The sequence below is a fragment of the Coloeus monedula genome, assembly GCF_965178545.1.
Source record: "Coloeus monedula genome assembly, chromosome: 1".
In the NCBI taxonomy this organism is placed as follows: Eukaryota; Metazoa; Chordata; class Aves; order Passeriformes; family Corvidae; genus Coloeus; species Coloeus monedula.
This window is the reverse complement of record NC_138781.1, coordinates 35389833-35407798: the sequence shown is the minus strand read 5'-3', so window position 1 is coordinate 35407798 and position 17966 is coordinate 35389833. Positions and strand designations below refer to the sequence as shown.

Genomic DNA, 17966 nt, shown 5'->3' with positions numbered 1-17966 from the left:
GCTTAGCACAGGTCACAGTCAAAGAACCTAAGGTTCACCTGAGCACTCCTGCTGGGACAGTACTGTGAGCCAGCATGCCTCACTCCCTCTTCCACATTCTTGAAGTGTCACATTTTGGCTTGTTCTGCCACACCAGCAGACTCCCCCTCCTGGGCTCATCACTTCACTGGTGACTAAAGTGGCCCCTGTGGTTTAGTCTGTAGGTCAGCTTAGGCATATAAAACGCTGTGAAAGGCATGATGTAAAAAAGTGATTTGTTTTACAAATAGTTCTCAGTGTCTTACTCCGGAGCCAAATACTACTCTCAGTTGCACAGGTGGATTTCTGTTAAACCATCACTGCTTCACCTTCACAAATTGAATTTTCCTAATAGATTCAACTATTCAGCCAAATGAATTTATAAGCTTCAGTAAAGCAAACACCACCACCGTGAGCTGCATTATCTTACATAGCTCTGATTCCTGTTTTAATGCCTTCCCAGTCATGCCCATCACTGATGGCACCCTTTGAGATAATTTAACATCAAGCTATTAAAAACGTAAACAGGACTATTACTTGCAGCGTGTTTCAATATTATACTCTATAAAATATTAAACAAGCAAAATCATAAGCCCACCTAAACATTTAATGGATTGGGTAGGTTTTTGTGTGTTTCTCCATACAGCTATTACTGCATAATACATTATTGTTTGTGAAATCTAAACAAATGTGAGAAGCTGCAGTTAGGCTTCTGCCTGCATTGTGTTCAGTGCTGTTCTCCAAGCATGTGAAGTTAAATTTAAATGCATCTGTCTATTTAGAGTTAAATGCTGGTAATTTTATGAGGGAGAGTATTACGTTTCATACTAAATAAATATGCCTTTTCATAAGTTTAATATTTTATGTATGGGAACAAATACAGTGCTATGCATTAGCGAGGTCAGGTTTTGCACACTAGTGTTTAAGATCAAATAGCTTGAAAAGCAAACTACTATTCCTCTTTTTTAATATATTCTTCCCACATTCTTTGTGTTACCACTATTCACCTAGAGAGAGGTAAGACGCAGCAGTAGCTGAGACTACACTTATTAAAACTGTGCATTTGTGAAAGGTATTCTGATCCTTCAAACTGTGGCCCAAAATAATTTTAGGTAACAACCACCTCCTCTGTCTATGAAAGGCAGATGTCAGGGTTGGATGTGTTTGGTGCCAGTCTGAGATCAGGAATGCCTGGAGGTCAGGGCAGGGAGAGGTAAGACAAACAGTTTTTGGAAGAGATTGCAGATCTGAAGAAAGAAGCTATGAAAATCCATTTTTAATGCACCAAATACTGATTCACTTGCTGAATCCGAAAGCAAGTGATGTGATGATTATTGCATTTTTCCAAGATAATTTTTTTTCCACAAAAGAGCAAACAAATTAAAAATAATTAATGCACTACTAAAATGCCAATAAAGGCAACAGAAAACTAATCCCTCTTGGAAACTGAAGATCATATTTTTTGATTTTATTTTGAGGTGGGATACTTCAGGCTTGCAGCAATGCATGGTATTTTTATGGGAAACAGGTGGCAGTCTTTTTTTTGCAGACAAGGGCACTTCCCAGCAACCGGTAGCAAAAAGAGGAGTTATGAAGCCTGGTTGCTGGCTGGCTTTGCCATTTCCAGTGCTTGCTTCTTAAAACATAAAAACATCAGGGATAACTTAATCATGAAGAACAAGTTTGAACGTATACAGCAGGCACAGGAACAGGCACAGGCAGGACCAAGGTACTACTAGAGGATGTCGCTCAGCAACCAAGGGCTGATGGCTTCATTTCTAAACCAGCTAATGAGGCAAATGAAAATACTCTAACTTCTGCGGGAGGATTTCCTGCTTTGCTCTTTAAAGAAATCCCAGCCCTCCACTCCTGCAGGGAGTGCAGGCTGGGGTGGGACAGATGTCTGAGCATTTCAAGAGAATGACAGAAAATGTTGAAGTGCTACCTGAACACCTCACTCCCTGAGCGATGAGACCCCACATGAAGTTGGCGCAGTATTCACACCAGTGCGGACCTCGAAACGTATGGACCTGCAATACAAATGGGGGTGGGGGAAAGAAATGGGGTCACTGGGAGGCAGATGGTCTGACAGATGGAGCAACTGAAATGGATAAACAACAGAAAACTCAGTAGGAGTAAATCTTTAGCACATAGTGCCCACATCCTTCCAACGTCTAGATGAAATAAACCATGGGAACAGAAATTTGCTTTGATCTTGAAGTTTATCTTTCAATAGGCTTAACATAGCAGAGAACCAGGCTGTGGATGACACTGAAAACAAATAATTTTTGCCTGCTGACATTCTAGCTACAGCAGAAGGGAGGAAACCATCAGAAAAAAAGAACTATTAATCCAAAGAACTGTAGATGAAAGCAGCCTTCCCTACTCTAGCAAGTATTTTGGAATCACATAGGGAAAAGATGTCAATAGACTCTTTTTCAGCAGACCAAACTTCATTTTGCTACAGTCCACACATGAGCAAATAAGGAAGAATAAAATGATTTGTGTGCTGACAGAGCCCACAGCTCCCCAGCCACATCTTGCACACCACAACTGCTTCTGCCACTGCTTTTCCAAAGGCTACAGCAGAAAATCTTTTCATTTAAGATGTGTATTCTGGTAAAGTAAGCATTGAATTTTCATTGAAATGAAGAATAAATAGTGAGGTCTATGCCCATGTGAATGGGCATGGTATGAGCTAGCTCTGGCCAGAGACTTAATTGAGCTTAACAAAACATAAATCATGCACACTCTGCCTGCTAATGCATCCCTTCCTTCTCTCTGCTCTTGTTTACCCATCGGGTGGATAGCTGAAAGGCCACTTCCACCCCTGGGATGGGAAAAGCTGCTCTCTGCTTTTCATAGAATGAAAAAACAGTCATTGACCTTTTTCAGATAAACTGTAAAGTTTTATGCCAAGCATTTTGCATGCTAATGTTTTTGCCCCATTTGTCTGCAGGATCACAACTACACAAGCCTGTACTCTTGAGTCCAGAAAAATGAAGTGATTTTAATACAGACCTCTCTTCCTGATTTTGAGATAAAAATGTGAGCCTGGCTGCAAATGGCTCCTGACCAACTACTCACAGTCAAATAATTGTGGTAACAAACTTAAAGCAATAGTAGTTCTTCCTCCCTTTTGACAGTGAAAGGTCAAAACTGGAATGTTTGACTTTATTTGAAGTGGTATTTTACCTCTCAGAAAACCACATATTTCTGTGAAACAAGACTTTGCAATAAAGTTTGAGACAGATATATTAGTAGATATAGCCCCACACTTCCTTCTCATTTCATTTTACTTTATTTTGCAGAGTGGGTAGCATGAACTTCAGACATGGCTTTTTGTGGGGGTAAATGGCTGTGTGTAACAGCTGATGACCTGAGTTTCAGTCATATGCACTATGTGACATTCAGTGGATACAAAACTACAGATAAAACTAATTATGCCTGCATCTTTATAATTTTTAGACTGAAAGCCACATAATTAGTAGGTCTGCACCTGCACTTAATTGTGGGTGAAAATCATCTGCTGTGGGAAGATAGCTAGCTGTGTCTTCTGCTTTGCAGCAGTTTACAAAAGCTAACCTTGTGAGAAGTGGCTGTAAGAGCTCAGCCAGGACTTTTAAAAATGCGCCATTTCACAAAAAAAGTCCATTGCAGTTGCTAGGATATTTGGGGGCTACTTGCTCACTTTACCTAAGGCTTATTTCAACTGATCTGGCTGAGGCTTATTTTGAAAATGGTAGCTGATTATTCCTTGATCTTTCCTGCCATTAATTGGAAAGTCATCAATGCTGACTGAGGGCTCCAATTGAGAAGTGCTGACAGCGCACCCTTCCCTTGTTCCATTCAGCTTAGTGGCCCTCAAAGGTTGAGCTCTCTTTATTCATTCACTTCAATTTTTCACGGATCTGCATTTTAGCTCAAATGGCAAGCCTCCAGCTGAAATACCCTGTGAAAAGCTAGTCTTGGTGGTTTCTGGCCAAGTTGAAACAGGGAAATTACCTGAAAAAAGAGAGAACTTCAAAAGTTTCTAGACGAAGGTGCAAAAAATCCCTTAAGAGGCAATTTGAACTATGCCTCTTGTCATTAATTTTAAAGAAATAACAGAGGAAGCCTGTTCTTAGGAACACAACATTTTTGAATGGTAAATGGGAATTCTGCCTGCAAGATTGGCCTCATCTCTGTTTCAAACTGGGAGAGGTAACAGCAGGTCTTAGATTTTTGAGATGGAGTTTTAGTTTTTGCCCCACCCTTTGTAACCACATCATTGCAAACAGACTGGGCATAGATTTTTTGGAACTATGATCTGGAACTATTTATTGCTGGTTCCTACCCCATCCTGAAGTAGGCCTCTCTTTGTACACACAGCATAGACTTGAGCTGCCTGGGCTAGAGATGACACATAATTTGAACTTTTAAAAAGAATTTACAGGGAACTATTTCTTAAAATAAGCCAAAGCCATGATGTTTCAGACTATACACTCTACTTTTCTTGTTCAGTCTTTCACCCTCTTCCAACGAAAAGTCGCTTCACTGTCTCTTCTCTGCTGGACAATCTCACACAACACTACCCTGCACGTCTCTTCTTGCTGCCTTCCTGTTCTCTTTGCCCTTCACCCCTCCAGTGCCCTTGCTTTCAAATGGCAGCATTCCCCCTGAAGGTGCTACCTTGCTCACTTCTAGTTTGTGTCTCGAGTTGTCTTCACAGAGGGGGAAACTGAGACCAAAGTTAAGGAATGCCAGTACAGTGGCAAAACAAAATAATGCCGCGGGCAATATTGCAGAAATGGACAAAAACAATTGTCTTGAATTGAAATGCATTTTTTTTTTAATTGACATTATACAGTATTGTTGCTGAGACAATTTTGGGTTCATGTGAAGGTCTGAAGACTTTTCTACTTGCCTTCCAAGAAAATAAGTGTTTTTCAGACTTTTGCCTGAATACAGACATATTTATACTCTTTTGTGGACTCCTGCTGAACCTGAGCCATTTGCAGGGCAGTAAAGCTGACTCTGCTGTTATTTTTGTTTAACACATAATCTTCGTGATGTCTGTAAAAAATGTCTCCCCCAAGCCCTTTGTCTCCCAGAAGCAGTATTATCTGCAGTGCTTAACACAAGGGGAAATTTATCCCAAAGCCCCTGCTCTCCTAGCAGATCTCCTGACTTGTCTGTAATCAGCTGCCTTTACTCCACTAGCCCGCCTGCAGATGGGATTTGCCCATGCTATGGTGGCAAACAGGCACAGTATTGTGGTAAATGCACATTATTCAGCTGTATTTGCTCACTTAAAGCAGCACAGAAGCCCTCTCATGAATTCCCAGCCTAGAACAAAAAGCATGGAGCATCCTCAAACTCCATGCTGCTGCCCTCAAGCACGAGGTTGACCTCACCACCAGCTGGGACCCCACTGAAGTTGGCAGGTAAAGCACATCCAAATGAGGCTGCTGGATCCGAACTGGAACAAGATACAAGAGGACTTTGGGATCCAGTTAGGCTGACACCCACATAGCTAGAGAAATACCTCTGTGTTTTTCTAAACAGGGCTTCAGAGATTTATTCGCTTTCCTGAATTATGGTATGTCTACACTGGCTTATGCAAAGTTATCCCGCCAGACAGACGCCAGCTCCAAACCTAAATCCATGTGACTGTGTGGTGTGCTCAAGATGAACCCAGCTTAACAAATCAGCCTGGATACTAAATCTCTTTTTGTTCACTTGCCTTGAGTGTCTTGAAATTTGGAAGAGAGGTTGAATGAGAAAGCACGGATGCTCAGAAGGGTGTAAACCTGGTGCCCTCATGCTCCAAAGGTCAATGATGCTGTTTAATTTTTGTATTAGCTTGGCAAGGATGGAGGGAGAGCCGTCCTTGCTCTGAATTTGTGCCTTGCATCTATTTCTTCCTTTTGTTCCTTCTCTCTTGCAGTAAGTAAGATCTTTGGTGTAAGATGTACAAAAATCCCATCAGCTTTGCTAGAAATGTGCCCTTCATTTTTAAGATTCTTCATGGTTAAAGGACAAAAGCTAAAGAGTTCCTGTTTGTTCATGAAGAATTGCTTATGACAAGATTATGAGGGACACTGTGACACATAACCTTTATCCCTAGAAACTGAGATGAATGATATAATACACATCAGTATTCGCCTTAAAATGGGGAAGACAACTTTTTGAATATCTGTGAAATAGCGTTGTCCTTCAGATTAATCCCATACTATCATAGCCTGAGTGCTGTCAAAAGCCATTAAGCATTTTGCCCCAAGACCCATAAAGCCATTCTTTCTTTTTAAAATAATTTCTTAACCCTTTTATGTAATGACTATGAAATATATTAAAGATACTAGCCTTGAGACATGTTTTAAATTTAAATGTTTTATTCTGAGTACACTATCCACATTTTTTGTTTAACAACTAGACATGTTCTAATATATTCCTTTGGAAAACTAACTGTATTTGCATAGTGAACATACTTGTCCATTAAGCAAATGTAACACTTTTGATTGACCTTTCTGTACAATTATTTTAAAAATGTTTGTTCCCTAAGGTCTGTTATTGCCTTTACTAGGATAGGACAATTACTTTTGGCTGTCAAGTCTTTGAATACATATCTATTTTAATCATGTGGTTTTCCAGTTAAACTATGACTCTTTTAAAACAGAAAGGAACAGAAACTGTACAGCAGCTAGATTGTGCAAACTCAAAGTTAACTGGGCACAGGTCCAATTATAAATCAAAGCCAAAACAAGGGAAGTTTTGAAGAGGAAAGAATGCATGGGTCAAAGTGGAAAGAAATTCCAGTCATGAGAAAATATTTTCTAGTTAAACTAAAATAGTTTTGATATTAAAATGATAATGAGGGCAAAACCCAGAAAGAATAAATATTGGCTTAATCAAGCAAGAAAACACAGACTATTTCCCGTATTTCCTTTGGTGCTGATCAGAGAGGTAAATATCGACTTTTCTGTAGACTGGGTCAAGGAAGGGGAATGAGAAAAGGGTTGCTATTATTTGCTTTGTTCACTAATATTAAATGATTGATTTGCCAACAACAGCAGAAGCACTGCAGAGGTTAGCAATGTCTGCACAGCAGAGTATGTAGAAAAATAAGAAGTGAAACTTTTTTGCTAAGTGAAATGATTTTGATCAGTGCTTCTCCCTTTTTGACAGGCCCGAGATGAATATCAGAAAATTCTTGTTCTGCTAATGAGTTGAACTATTCTGACAGTGACCCAGATCCTCAAGGAGCATTAACTAAACTGATGTTTCAAAGCTGAGATACATTCCTTTCTTGTCTTGTTACTGCCTCTTATTCTTGATGCTCATCCCGATAAGCATCAAAACACAATTTGACAGCATTAGCTCCGGTAACTGGCTGGCATGCTCTGAAACCAGCACAGTCCTTCTGGCAAAACATTTTAATACAAGCTGCCTGGAAGGTCTGTTTCCAAAGCTGAGTCACTTCCCTGCTGCAGTCTGCCAGAGACAGCACTCGGAAAAAGAATCCCTAAGAATCTGATTTTGTCTGTATAGACCACAAATAGATGATCCATTTAAACATCCCTGTATTTGCCCAGTGATTTGTTTAGTTTGACAAGCAAACACAAGCTCAGATCCTATAGCTCAGTGAGACTCTGAGAACATTTCCTTAGCATATGGTGAGGGAACAAAAGCTGGCAGACAATACTCACCACTGTGCTTTGCTTTATTGTTAGGAGCACCCAAGCTCCCCCAACTTCTGAAATCAGAAATGGTCCAAAATGTTTGCTGGTAAAATACTACTGGCTTCTGGTAATAGTTAGATTTCGAAAAGGGCCTTTTTCTCATTTAAAAGTAGATACACTTAAGATAAAGACAACAAATATGAAGTACTTTGTTTCTGAATAAAAAAGAAAACCGAATCTGTGAAAGAGTTAAATTGCCAGAAAAGTAGCGCAGTGAGCAGCAAAACCATTATTTGGATTAAGTGCCTATGTAACAGCATACTAAGAACTCAGTTAATAGATCTTGAAGTAGAAAGAGAAATGCATTTTTCAATCCTTCCCTTAGAGCTAGTATAAATAGGTGCATGCAAACCTCATCACAACAAAAAATAAAATTTGAGGCATCTCAACAGAACTTTTTAGCTGAAAATAATAGCAAGCTGTGCTTACCTTAAAATTGTGTGCTTTTTCATAGTTGAAGTGGTTGTCGTTCTGAGTTAAGGCTGCTCTTCTGACCAAGGAGGTGATCTGTGAATAGGCAAAGAGTTTCAGAGGTTGCCACAAAAGTGCCCCCTTGACTCCCACCTTCACCCCCAGGGCCACGGCCAGGAGCTCTTGGCGCTTCCTTCCTCGCTTTGACTTGTGAACAACAGCACAGTTTTTCTCATTTTCCAGCCACAGATCCTCTGAGAACATAGCGCTGGGATCCCAAATCTTTTCCCTGTCTTCCTCAGCGCCAGGGAGCCTGACTGTAGTCAGCACGGTACAGTTTGTCCAACTGCTTCTGATGTTAGACAGCAGATTTGAAGCAGCTGCAGCCCATTCTGCCGAGACCTCTGGCATGTGACTTGAATGGGCCGTCTTGTGGGACGGAAGGAGCTTCTGCATCTGAATAAGTAACGGCCTGTGCCGTGCAGCTTCTTGAGGCAGATGTGTGCCTCGAACAATAGCACAAATTCATACACTGAGCAGCCTCCTCCACCGTGCTCCCTGAGCAGGGGTCTCCAGAGAGGTGCTGCTGAAATACCGGCTGGGGGACACACAGCGTTACAGCTTCACCCCCAAAGGCATTTCCAGGGATAGATCTCTTCAACTCGGCGGTGTGTTAAAAAATGAACAAACAAACAAAAAGCCCCTGGAAAGCCCTCACAACTGAATCTGATGCTGCATCCAATTACACTCAGACTTGGAGACTTATCAGCCAGCAGTCTGCATGCCAGCAGATTAAGCTCTTAAAACCATGATGATTGTTTAATCTTGCAGGGCAAAAATCTCTCTCTTTTTTTTATTTTATTTTTTCTTTTCATATTCTGTACAAGAGAAAAAAAAATCCAGCAGCACTCCAAGCACTAACAGCACTTTTATGCCATGGTTTAAATTAAGCATTTTGTCAGTGTGCACTTGGTAGCACTGAGGTAGTTCACTGCCAGGGAAAGCTGAAAGCCCAGCTGGGACTATGCGGGCTTGGAAGCCCTGGAGCCCTGTGCAGCACTCGAGTGAAGGCAGCAGGGGAGCTTCCCAAGGATGCAGGAGGCCCACACGCACAGCCCTGTTTGCAGAACGGGGTCTTCAAGGTGGCAAGAGCAGTTGTGCTTTGCTCTGGTTATTTGCATCTATAGATTTTGAGGGGAACTAATTTCTAGTTAAAGCCCAGGGACAGGAGGTATTGGGACCCTGACCAGTCTGTGCTACAGCTTTCAGTGTTACTTTGGACGTGTGATCCACTTTTTTACAGGCAGGTAGTTCCATGTTCCAGGACTCAGATGTCTGATACTGAGCATTCACTGGAAAGCACGTAAGCACACTCAGGACTCCCTCCCCACCAGTTTCCTTCCCTCCAGCTCCCCTCTCCTACTCCTTTACTAAGTATTCCAATTCCCCATCCATAAAAGGAGGATAGGAGTTACCTGCTCAGCAGAGCATGGTGAGATTTAAGTCTAAAGGTGTGCCTAATGCTCGAAGTGCTGTGATAGAGCAGAGTGGGGAGTTGCCAGTGCTACTGGGAAAACTGCCTCTTTGAACTGGAGACACTAAAGAGCACATCAGCCTTTCACAGTCTGCCCCACTTCAACTAACCCAGAAAACATGTGAAATTAAAGTATTTAATTCACTTATGTTAACTTGTGACGTTGACCTTGCATCTATTTTTTTCAGCCTGCTTTTACCTCAGGCTGAAAAGTCAGAAGGTTCATCTAATTCACTTACTAAACCCTCCGCCACACAGACTGCCTGTGCTTAGTAAAAGTGATGCTCTGCTGATTTGAAAGCCCATGGGGACAGATGGTTGTCCGTCAGTAACATCAGGCTGTACAATTTCAGAGAGTACCCTACTTAGAGTTTTCAAGAAGCTGTGCAACCTGCAAAATCAGCTTCTCAGCCATAAAACCATGCACTTACTTCTATGTATAGCATACTTAATTCCTTTCTTTTTCAGGGAGCTCACAACACCACTTTTTACATGCTCCCATACTCCAAAGCTTCTGCTCCCCAGTAGGGAGGATTTCCATGCAAACCCTTTGCTCCCTGAGCTGTTGCTGCCCATTCAGCCTTTCCCCAGGGCTTGGCACTGTTATCTGACCACTGGTGACAACTGGCTGTGATGCACGCATGGACATTGCTCTGCCTGCAGGAAATCCCTGCTGCTCTTCCATATGTCCTCCTGTAGTGAGTCCCAGTTTCTGTTAGCTCTGGACCTTTATCTGCTTTCCAGGAGACAGACAGACTATAGCTCCCCAGCTCTCTCTTCATGTGTTTCAAGAGGTAAAAAGTACTGGGTTTTGGGACATCTCTGATCCCTCAGAAGCAATGGCTTCAGTTTGGGCCATCACAAAGAAAACCTTGGAGTTTCTCAAAGTTCTTATCACATTCCAGTTTCTTTCCTCAGTGCTATTTAAAATGTACTTATATTTATCAGAAAGAAAACCCCCAAACTAGTTCTGGGTTGTCAGACACCTCTGAATCTACAGCATCTAAATCCCCATATATACATAAGCTACTTTTTTCTCTAACTTCCAGCATAACAGATCCAAAGTCAGAGAAAGGTCGGTTTCCTAATAATGCTCTAATATTTGCATTTATGCCGCTAGACTGATAAAAATCCCATTATATAACCAATATTTTTTTACATAACATGGCAGATTTGATACTCAAGTGACAGGCTTATGATGATACATCTTGGAATTTCAATTTATTAAACTATTTTTGGAATATCAGAGTGTCATCCTGGGATCAGACATACAGACATATTTAATGGAAACTCTGAGTGTTTGCACAGAAGCATTAAACTTAATAGACTTGGGGGAGGAAAACTCAGCCAAACCTTATGACTAAGGCAGAGCAGTATTTACTGTTTATCATATATGCAATTTTATTTATCCCTGGGGTATCTGCCTTGCTTGGGCCCTGTTTAGACAGTTGTTTAAGGGGATTCACTGCAGACACAGGATGTGCACAGAAGGCCAGCACTGAGTGCATCCTCTTAAGGAGTTTAATCAAAGCCCTGACAGGTTTGGTGTCTAAATGGTGCTGCAAAACTCAGATGAGCATGGACCACTTCCATCTCTAAACACAACCACTTCCTTCTCTAAATACAGTGAAAACTTCAGCAATGACAAATTCTCAGCCACAATCAGTTCCTGATATCACAGGCTCACCCCAGTGCTCTTCTTTTATCTGTTTTCTTTTTCCTAGTACAAAATTGGCTGCACAAGGTGTCAACTCGTTCAAAGAGCATCTCTTGATCAACTTAGTGAGTTAGCCTGCAGCTAAAGAGGAGAACGCCAGTGGCTAAGAATATTACTGCTGGTTGTCACTGAACGTAAAGCTAGTGAAGGCTGAAAGGCGAATATGGGTTATCTGTGTTTTCAGACCAAAGCATTTCTGCCTAACATATAATTTTAATTTACTAGTCTCTTTGTAAAACAGATGTGCTGTATAGGAAATTGGGGATTTAGAGCAAAATAAACGTCACTGAACTAGAATAATAAAACTAAGGGGCAGAGCAGGGGGGAAGAGGGCGACGACTCATCTGTTGCGCCATTTCCAGCGCGCCTCCGCAGCATGAGCTGAACCACACCATTGTCTCTCCCCTCAAAGACTGGCGTCTTGTTTGCTAACAAAGGCCTCAGGCGTAGGAAAGAACGAACTGCAGTATGAAAAGCTTTCGGTTTTGTACATGTGGTATGATTTCTGTTGTAGTCGTGTGGGCAGTGCAGAGGACTTGCTGGAAGCAAGCGGTGGGGGAACTCTGCATGCTGCCCTGCTACTCTGTGCCAGCTCCAATGTGGTGAGGAGTGACACTGTGGGAGTGATGGCTTCTCTCCCTGAGCTGCCACCATGCCTAACTGTGGCTGGCAGGGAGGGGAGATCAGGGGGCACATCCTTGGCTTGCTGCTCTGCTTGACAAAGGACACAGCTGTGGGGAGGAAAGGAGGAGCACAGGCATGTCTCTTTGGACGACACCACAAGTGAAACAGTTCTTCCATGATGAGGAACTGTGACAAATTCATGACTGATCTCTAACTAAACACACTTAACTCTGCACATAGATACAGTCACAGGTCAGAGAGGCCTGTTTCCTCGCAAGCACGGCACACTCGGTTATCTGCCAGACAGATTATGTTTGCTCAATCGCAAACACGTGGTGGAGATGACACATGGAGCAGGAATCTTGCAGCTATTGGGTTTGTCCTAGTTTTCTCCCACGGAGCTCTTCCCACGAGGTGCTCAGAACACGTCAAAGAAGCCATCTCTTAGCAAGACACAGGACACAGAGGGGAAATGGTGGTGGAGGCCAGTCAGCCAAAGGCCTTTGCCATACCACAATCCCACCAGTCCATGCCTCCTACTGCCACAGCACTGTGAGCTGCCATTAAAAGGCTTCTGTGCTGCACAAACAGTGGGAGGAAACGGGCTCCAAGAAGAAAACATGCTGAACACAAAGCCAAGCACAATGCATGCAGAGTGGTGCTTGCCAACGTGATCTTGCAAAACCCACGTTCCTAAGAAACCCTCTCTCCAGCAGGAAGGTTCCTGATATCAATTATGTGAGCAGAGCTTGCAGAGGTGGGCAGTGGCCAGGGGCTATGGGAGAAATCAGATTGCACAGCTACTGGGCTGTTTGCTTTTTGGTGGGAACACCATCTTCTTGCTCCTAGGGAATCAAAAAGTTACAGGTCTGTTCAACAGAGCCCTACCTGCAATCACTGCGAGCTTCCTCCAAGTGCAGGTCCATTGGGATTCCTCAAGGGTGCCCCTTCCCCACCCCAAACCCAACAGTCTCTTGTTTCCAGCAGAAAACTTCCTTTCAAGGTGAATTGTCACTCAGTAAACATGACACTTTTAATGAAAAAGCAAAGAACCACAGGTGGTTTTTTTAAGGATTAAGATTTATCTATAGTTTTTCTTTGTTACGACTTGGCATTTCAACTTTTTTTTTTTTAATAACCACCAGTACCTCTGAAAATTATGACTGAGCTGCTGTCAACAATATGCATAAGTGTTCAGGCAGCAGATTATCTACACTGGGCTCCTGTTCTGGAAAGGCTGGTTGCACTTCCATCACCACCATTCACACCTATCTTTTGCAGATAATCCACAGCAAAGAAACCTGTTAATTTAGGAAGACTTCTGAAGTACATGTTTTGATGCTAAAGTTATTAAAATAGTAATATTTACACCTCTCCTAAATTAATGTGATTGATTATTTATTAGCATCACAGCAACCAGCTGTCATTTATACACACTTCTTTCTGACAGGCTATTCAGTCCATTCCTACACAGATAAAAGATATAATTTACCTATAGCAAATGGAAATCTAATCTCCCTTTAACTTCAGATCCCCTTTCTAAATCCTCCTCAAACAGATTTTTCCGTATGCATCATGATTATTTTTCTCAAAACAATGTAGTGAACCAAGCAATACAACATCCAAAGGTGAAATACTGTATAATCAGGAAGGCACTATTGAGACTATTATTAAAAATAATAGTTGCTGTAAGCCTCTTATGGTGTATTAATATAATAAACTATTGTCTATTTTGGAAGAACAACTGGAGATCACACTAAGTGGGATGCAATTACATAGCCATCTTCAATTAAGAAATAGTGAGTGGACTAAAAGCTTTTATGCTGTCAGGCAATTCTATCACTTAATGCATTAATTTGTGTATTTCCCATCCACCTTTGTATTCAGTATGTCTGAAATAGTATTTTGATTTCTTATTTTTGTAAACTATAATAGATATGCATTGTGTCAGTAACATGGAAGAAATAGTGCAGAAATGGGGAAAGGACCTTGGTACAGTATGAACTACCACAGCAATTCCCTCAAATAACCCTGTAGAGATTAACATGCTAACAGCAGGTCTAGCCTATTTATTGTCTCGACTTCCTTTCCTCCCACTCTCTCCTTTATCCTTCCCAATCCATCTCCATACTTGTCAAGGTTATTAATGACGTTTTCCTGGCCAAGTTCATGATCCTCTCCTCTGTGCTTAAAATTCATGACCAAAATGGTAGCAGAGGGACAAAAGAGAAGAAGCATGAGGACTAAGTGGGGCAGATGAGAGCAGAGCTGCACACCACAGCCACTGCTGCTGCTGTGATGGAAGAGGAACACCAGGGCCCCACGGAACACCAGCCCCCACAGGGCTGCCAGGAGCCGCTTCATCTGCAAATAGGGCTTTTGCAGGGAAACTGCACTGGATTGATTTCTGAATTGCCTCTTGTTCTCCCTGGGCATAAAACACATGCAACTGACTGAATTTGCCTGCCTGCAGTGTATGTCAATGAGTACTGTTATCACACATATAGATCAATATGTATCCATGATAACATCTGGCTTGTAGGCAAATGAAAATTCAAACATGATACTTATCCTGATATTTGCAAAGTATTGGCAGTGATCCTGTTATTCTGTCAACGATGATGGTATTTTTTTGACAACAGAACTAACACAGTATTTCTCTAACAAATAGACATTTAAGAATTGAATGGATGGATGGATGGATGGATGGATACATAGCAGGTGTCTACGCTAAAACAGTAACATGTTCTTGCTTTATAACCAAAGGAGAAAAACAGAAACCTCCAGACAGTGATTCATCCTCTTCTATAAGAGGTCAAGTCTAAAACGGATGAGCTTGAATTGTCTTCTTGCAGGTCATTTATGGATCATATCGGAAAACTCGATGGCTCTGGTAGAAACAGATAGGTTTACTTTAAGATATTCAAAATTAGGTAAAATCAATAGCTCTCCGTACTATTTTCTGTATCTGTTCTGTTATCTATTCAATTTTAGAATAAATTAAGTAAGGAATAATTTATTTTATCAGCCTCAACCATATCTATAAGTAATTATAGATTAATAACTGTACTTTGCTTTGGTTATCAATACTCCCCATACTTCAGACTGGCTAAGACTCATGCTCTGGAAATGTGGTATATCCAGTTTACTGTATCATTTGTTACACAGCTGCATGAAACTTTATAAAACTTCATAGGTTTATCTGGGCTTATTGAATGAACTTTTTCAAGAAGTGTAACTGTAGGGGCAAGAGTCTACATTAATAGAGATTTCTAACACTGACTATGTAGGTAGCCAGTATTTTGACACCTCACCCACAGAGGAAATAGCCTAGCAACATAATGAACTTAATATGACATAGAGTGGCCTCAATGAGTTAAGAAGGAAGTGACTCATGCTGACTGCAATATATGGGACTATTAGTCAAGAGACAGAGATTTAAAAAAATAGCCTAAACATTACAGTTTTTATCCAGATCCCCAGTGAATGCTGGCTCAGCACCCTGTAAGCTATACACCTATATGACCTGCTCATATTTTTACATTTTCACTGTGAAGCTCTTGATTTCCAAAGAAACAGCACTTTGTTTAGGAAAGCCAGCTTGCCATTGATTAAAACTGTCATTACCCTGCAAGGAGACTGCAGAGCTTGAACCAGAGCCAAACCCGCTGGGCTGCCACAAAGAAGTGGAGAAGTTAACGCTCTTACTTCCCTGTCTGGGGAGAGGCAGAGAGGCAAGAATGTCTCTTCTGAGAAAGACAACTCCTATGAGTGTGGCACAGTGCCCTTGTGATTAGGGGAAAAGGAAAAGATGGCAAAAGGCCTGGAGGCACCATAGCCAACAGCAGTCCTGGAGCCTCTAGGCTTGTTCATGTGGGGTTGTCATTAACCATAACTTAATGGAGCTAGCTGGATGTCATGCTCAAATAGGGTTAGACTCAGGACCATGAGACTGCACTAAGTCTGTGTAATATCAGCTTTTTAACAAATCCCAGTCCTATACAGCTACTATGTTATATGGTGGGCAGAAGGCTTGGATGTTTGACCTTATACCTCATTACATTCCCAAATGTATACACAGCACCCTACACAAACACCTACACTCTCACTTTTGGGATAATTCTCATTTCTCTGTCTCAAACACTACTACACCCTACAGCCATGTGTTATCTCAAAGAAACACAGTAACTGTCTATCTTCTCCACACACAGTAAAACCTAACACAACAAAAATAAACACAATACAAAAAATAAAAGTGAGAAAGTTCTTCTGTTTCTCACTTTGAGTTCTGATACTCTATGTTAGTGACAGTAAACTTCTGGAGTGAGACCAACTCAGCCTTGCAGCACATGCTCTGGGCTGAATCTTACAGAGTGCAGTCAGAGTGCCTGTTCATATAGAGAAGAAAAAAATCTGCCCCTCCTGGGATTATGGTAAAATGTGGAGAAAAACAGGCTTCATGAAAGTTTCCCAGAAACAACAGTCAGACAGCAATGGCATTTATTACCGGAGCCACTAACCGCTCGGCAGAGCCGGCTGATCTCTGGAGGAGCTGTAAAGCAGCGCTGACGGATCTGCCAGAATGTAAAGTATGCTGTGGGAGTCTTAGGAACCAACAGCAGCGCCCCAAGTTTTGCCCCAGCTTAAGACAGCTTAAAACAAGAGACTTTATTGTGGGTTAAACAGAGATTTACGCAGACTGAAAGGGAACAAATAATTTGTGAACCAGTGATTCATGAACTGGTGATCATTTTGTCTAAAAAACTGGCAATCTATAAAATTCTTCCTGGTAACAGTTCAGGAGTGGATTCTCAATGGTGTGATGCTCTGTTCATTTAGCACTCCCAGGGAGATGGGAATGATAAGCAATTTGCAGGGAGGACAGTGCCAACATCAGCATCAAGTGGCAAACAGGATTTTTCTCTAGTTTTGGCAATTTCTTGGTGGTGTGAAGGAACTCTAAAGCATCAGTCTCAAACTTAATTCACATTACTGAACTACACTGCTGCTCAGCAGCCATGGCACCTTCAGATAAACTACACAGTACAATGACCCAGAAATGTAGTCATGTGTTTTCTACCACTAGTAATATTTCTGTCCCCTTTTACTGCAGCATCTTGTGACTTTTTCCCATTAAAAAAGCATAAACTCACTAGACTATGTAAGGTGAAAGGACTTATTCATGCCATTTAGGAAACTAAGTAGGCAATTAGCAAATAAGAACACAACATGTTTTCAGGTTGAAAGAATACTTTTTAACAAGCCTGAACCAACAGCCCTTAACCACAAAGAAAGGGATAAAGGCTAGTTTTATAAAAATGCTGTGCTTTATGACTGTGAAGTTTAATTTCAGTATCCTTTATGAATTGCATTGTGAAAAACCAAAGAGGGCAATGGGCAGCCACTTTCCACATGCACTAGTGAAATTGTGGCATGGAGGCCATCACTGGTTTTAGTGATGGCCCAGCCATGGCTGTCTGACAGCTCGTCTGAGCTCACTTGTATATCCATGAATGTCCAAGGACACGTTCCCCTGAGACAGGAGCATACAGTGTTTACAGCTTACCTGTTTGTGAAATATGTGCTTCTGTCCCATCACCTCCAAGGAATGCCATTAACCCTGGTAGTGACAGACAGCATCATCCCAAAAGAAGTGGTAAGGCTGTATAGCCCCTGGTATATCTCTGGCTTCGGAATGTGTGTTTGCTTAAAAACAGAGAAGGAATCCATGCAGGCAAAAGTGATGTGGGGTTAAAGAAAAACCAGAAAGCCCTGAATTCAGCCAGGTTCACTTACCTATTTCATTATATGCCTGAACTTTACCCCAAGAATGTATTACATCCCCCCTTGTGATATAAGAACAGCACAGAGGAGAAAAGTTGGGACAGGACTGGCACCACGTATGGAAAAGTAGAAACGCATCTGCAGGAATGGGCAATTT

The 17966-nt window shown here is 41.7% G+C and overlaps 1 protein-coding gene across 7 annotated transcripts in view; it reads right to left on the bottom strand.

The window, feature by feature from the left end:
• Positions 1-17966, bottom strand: part of CHN2 (chimerin 2) — a gene marked incomplete at its 5' end in the record, with an annotated part of 160100 nt that overhangs the window by 13832 nt on the left and 128302 nt on the right. For 4 of the 7 annotated variants that reach the window (XM_082299119.1, XM_082299121.1, XM_082299120.1 and 1 more), the window contains 2 exons: positions 1964-2048; positions 8169-8414. In XM_082299119.1, coding sequence (XP_082155245.1) covers positions 1964-2048; positions 8169-8414 — 331 coding nt within the window. Of the gene's footprint in view, positions 1-1963; positions 2049-8168; positions 8415-17966 lie in introns of those variants that run through there. The other 3 variants (XM_082299118.1, XM_082299122.1, XM_082299117.1) reach the window with 2 other exon arrangements.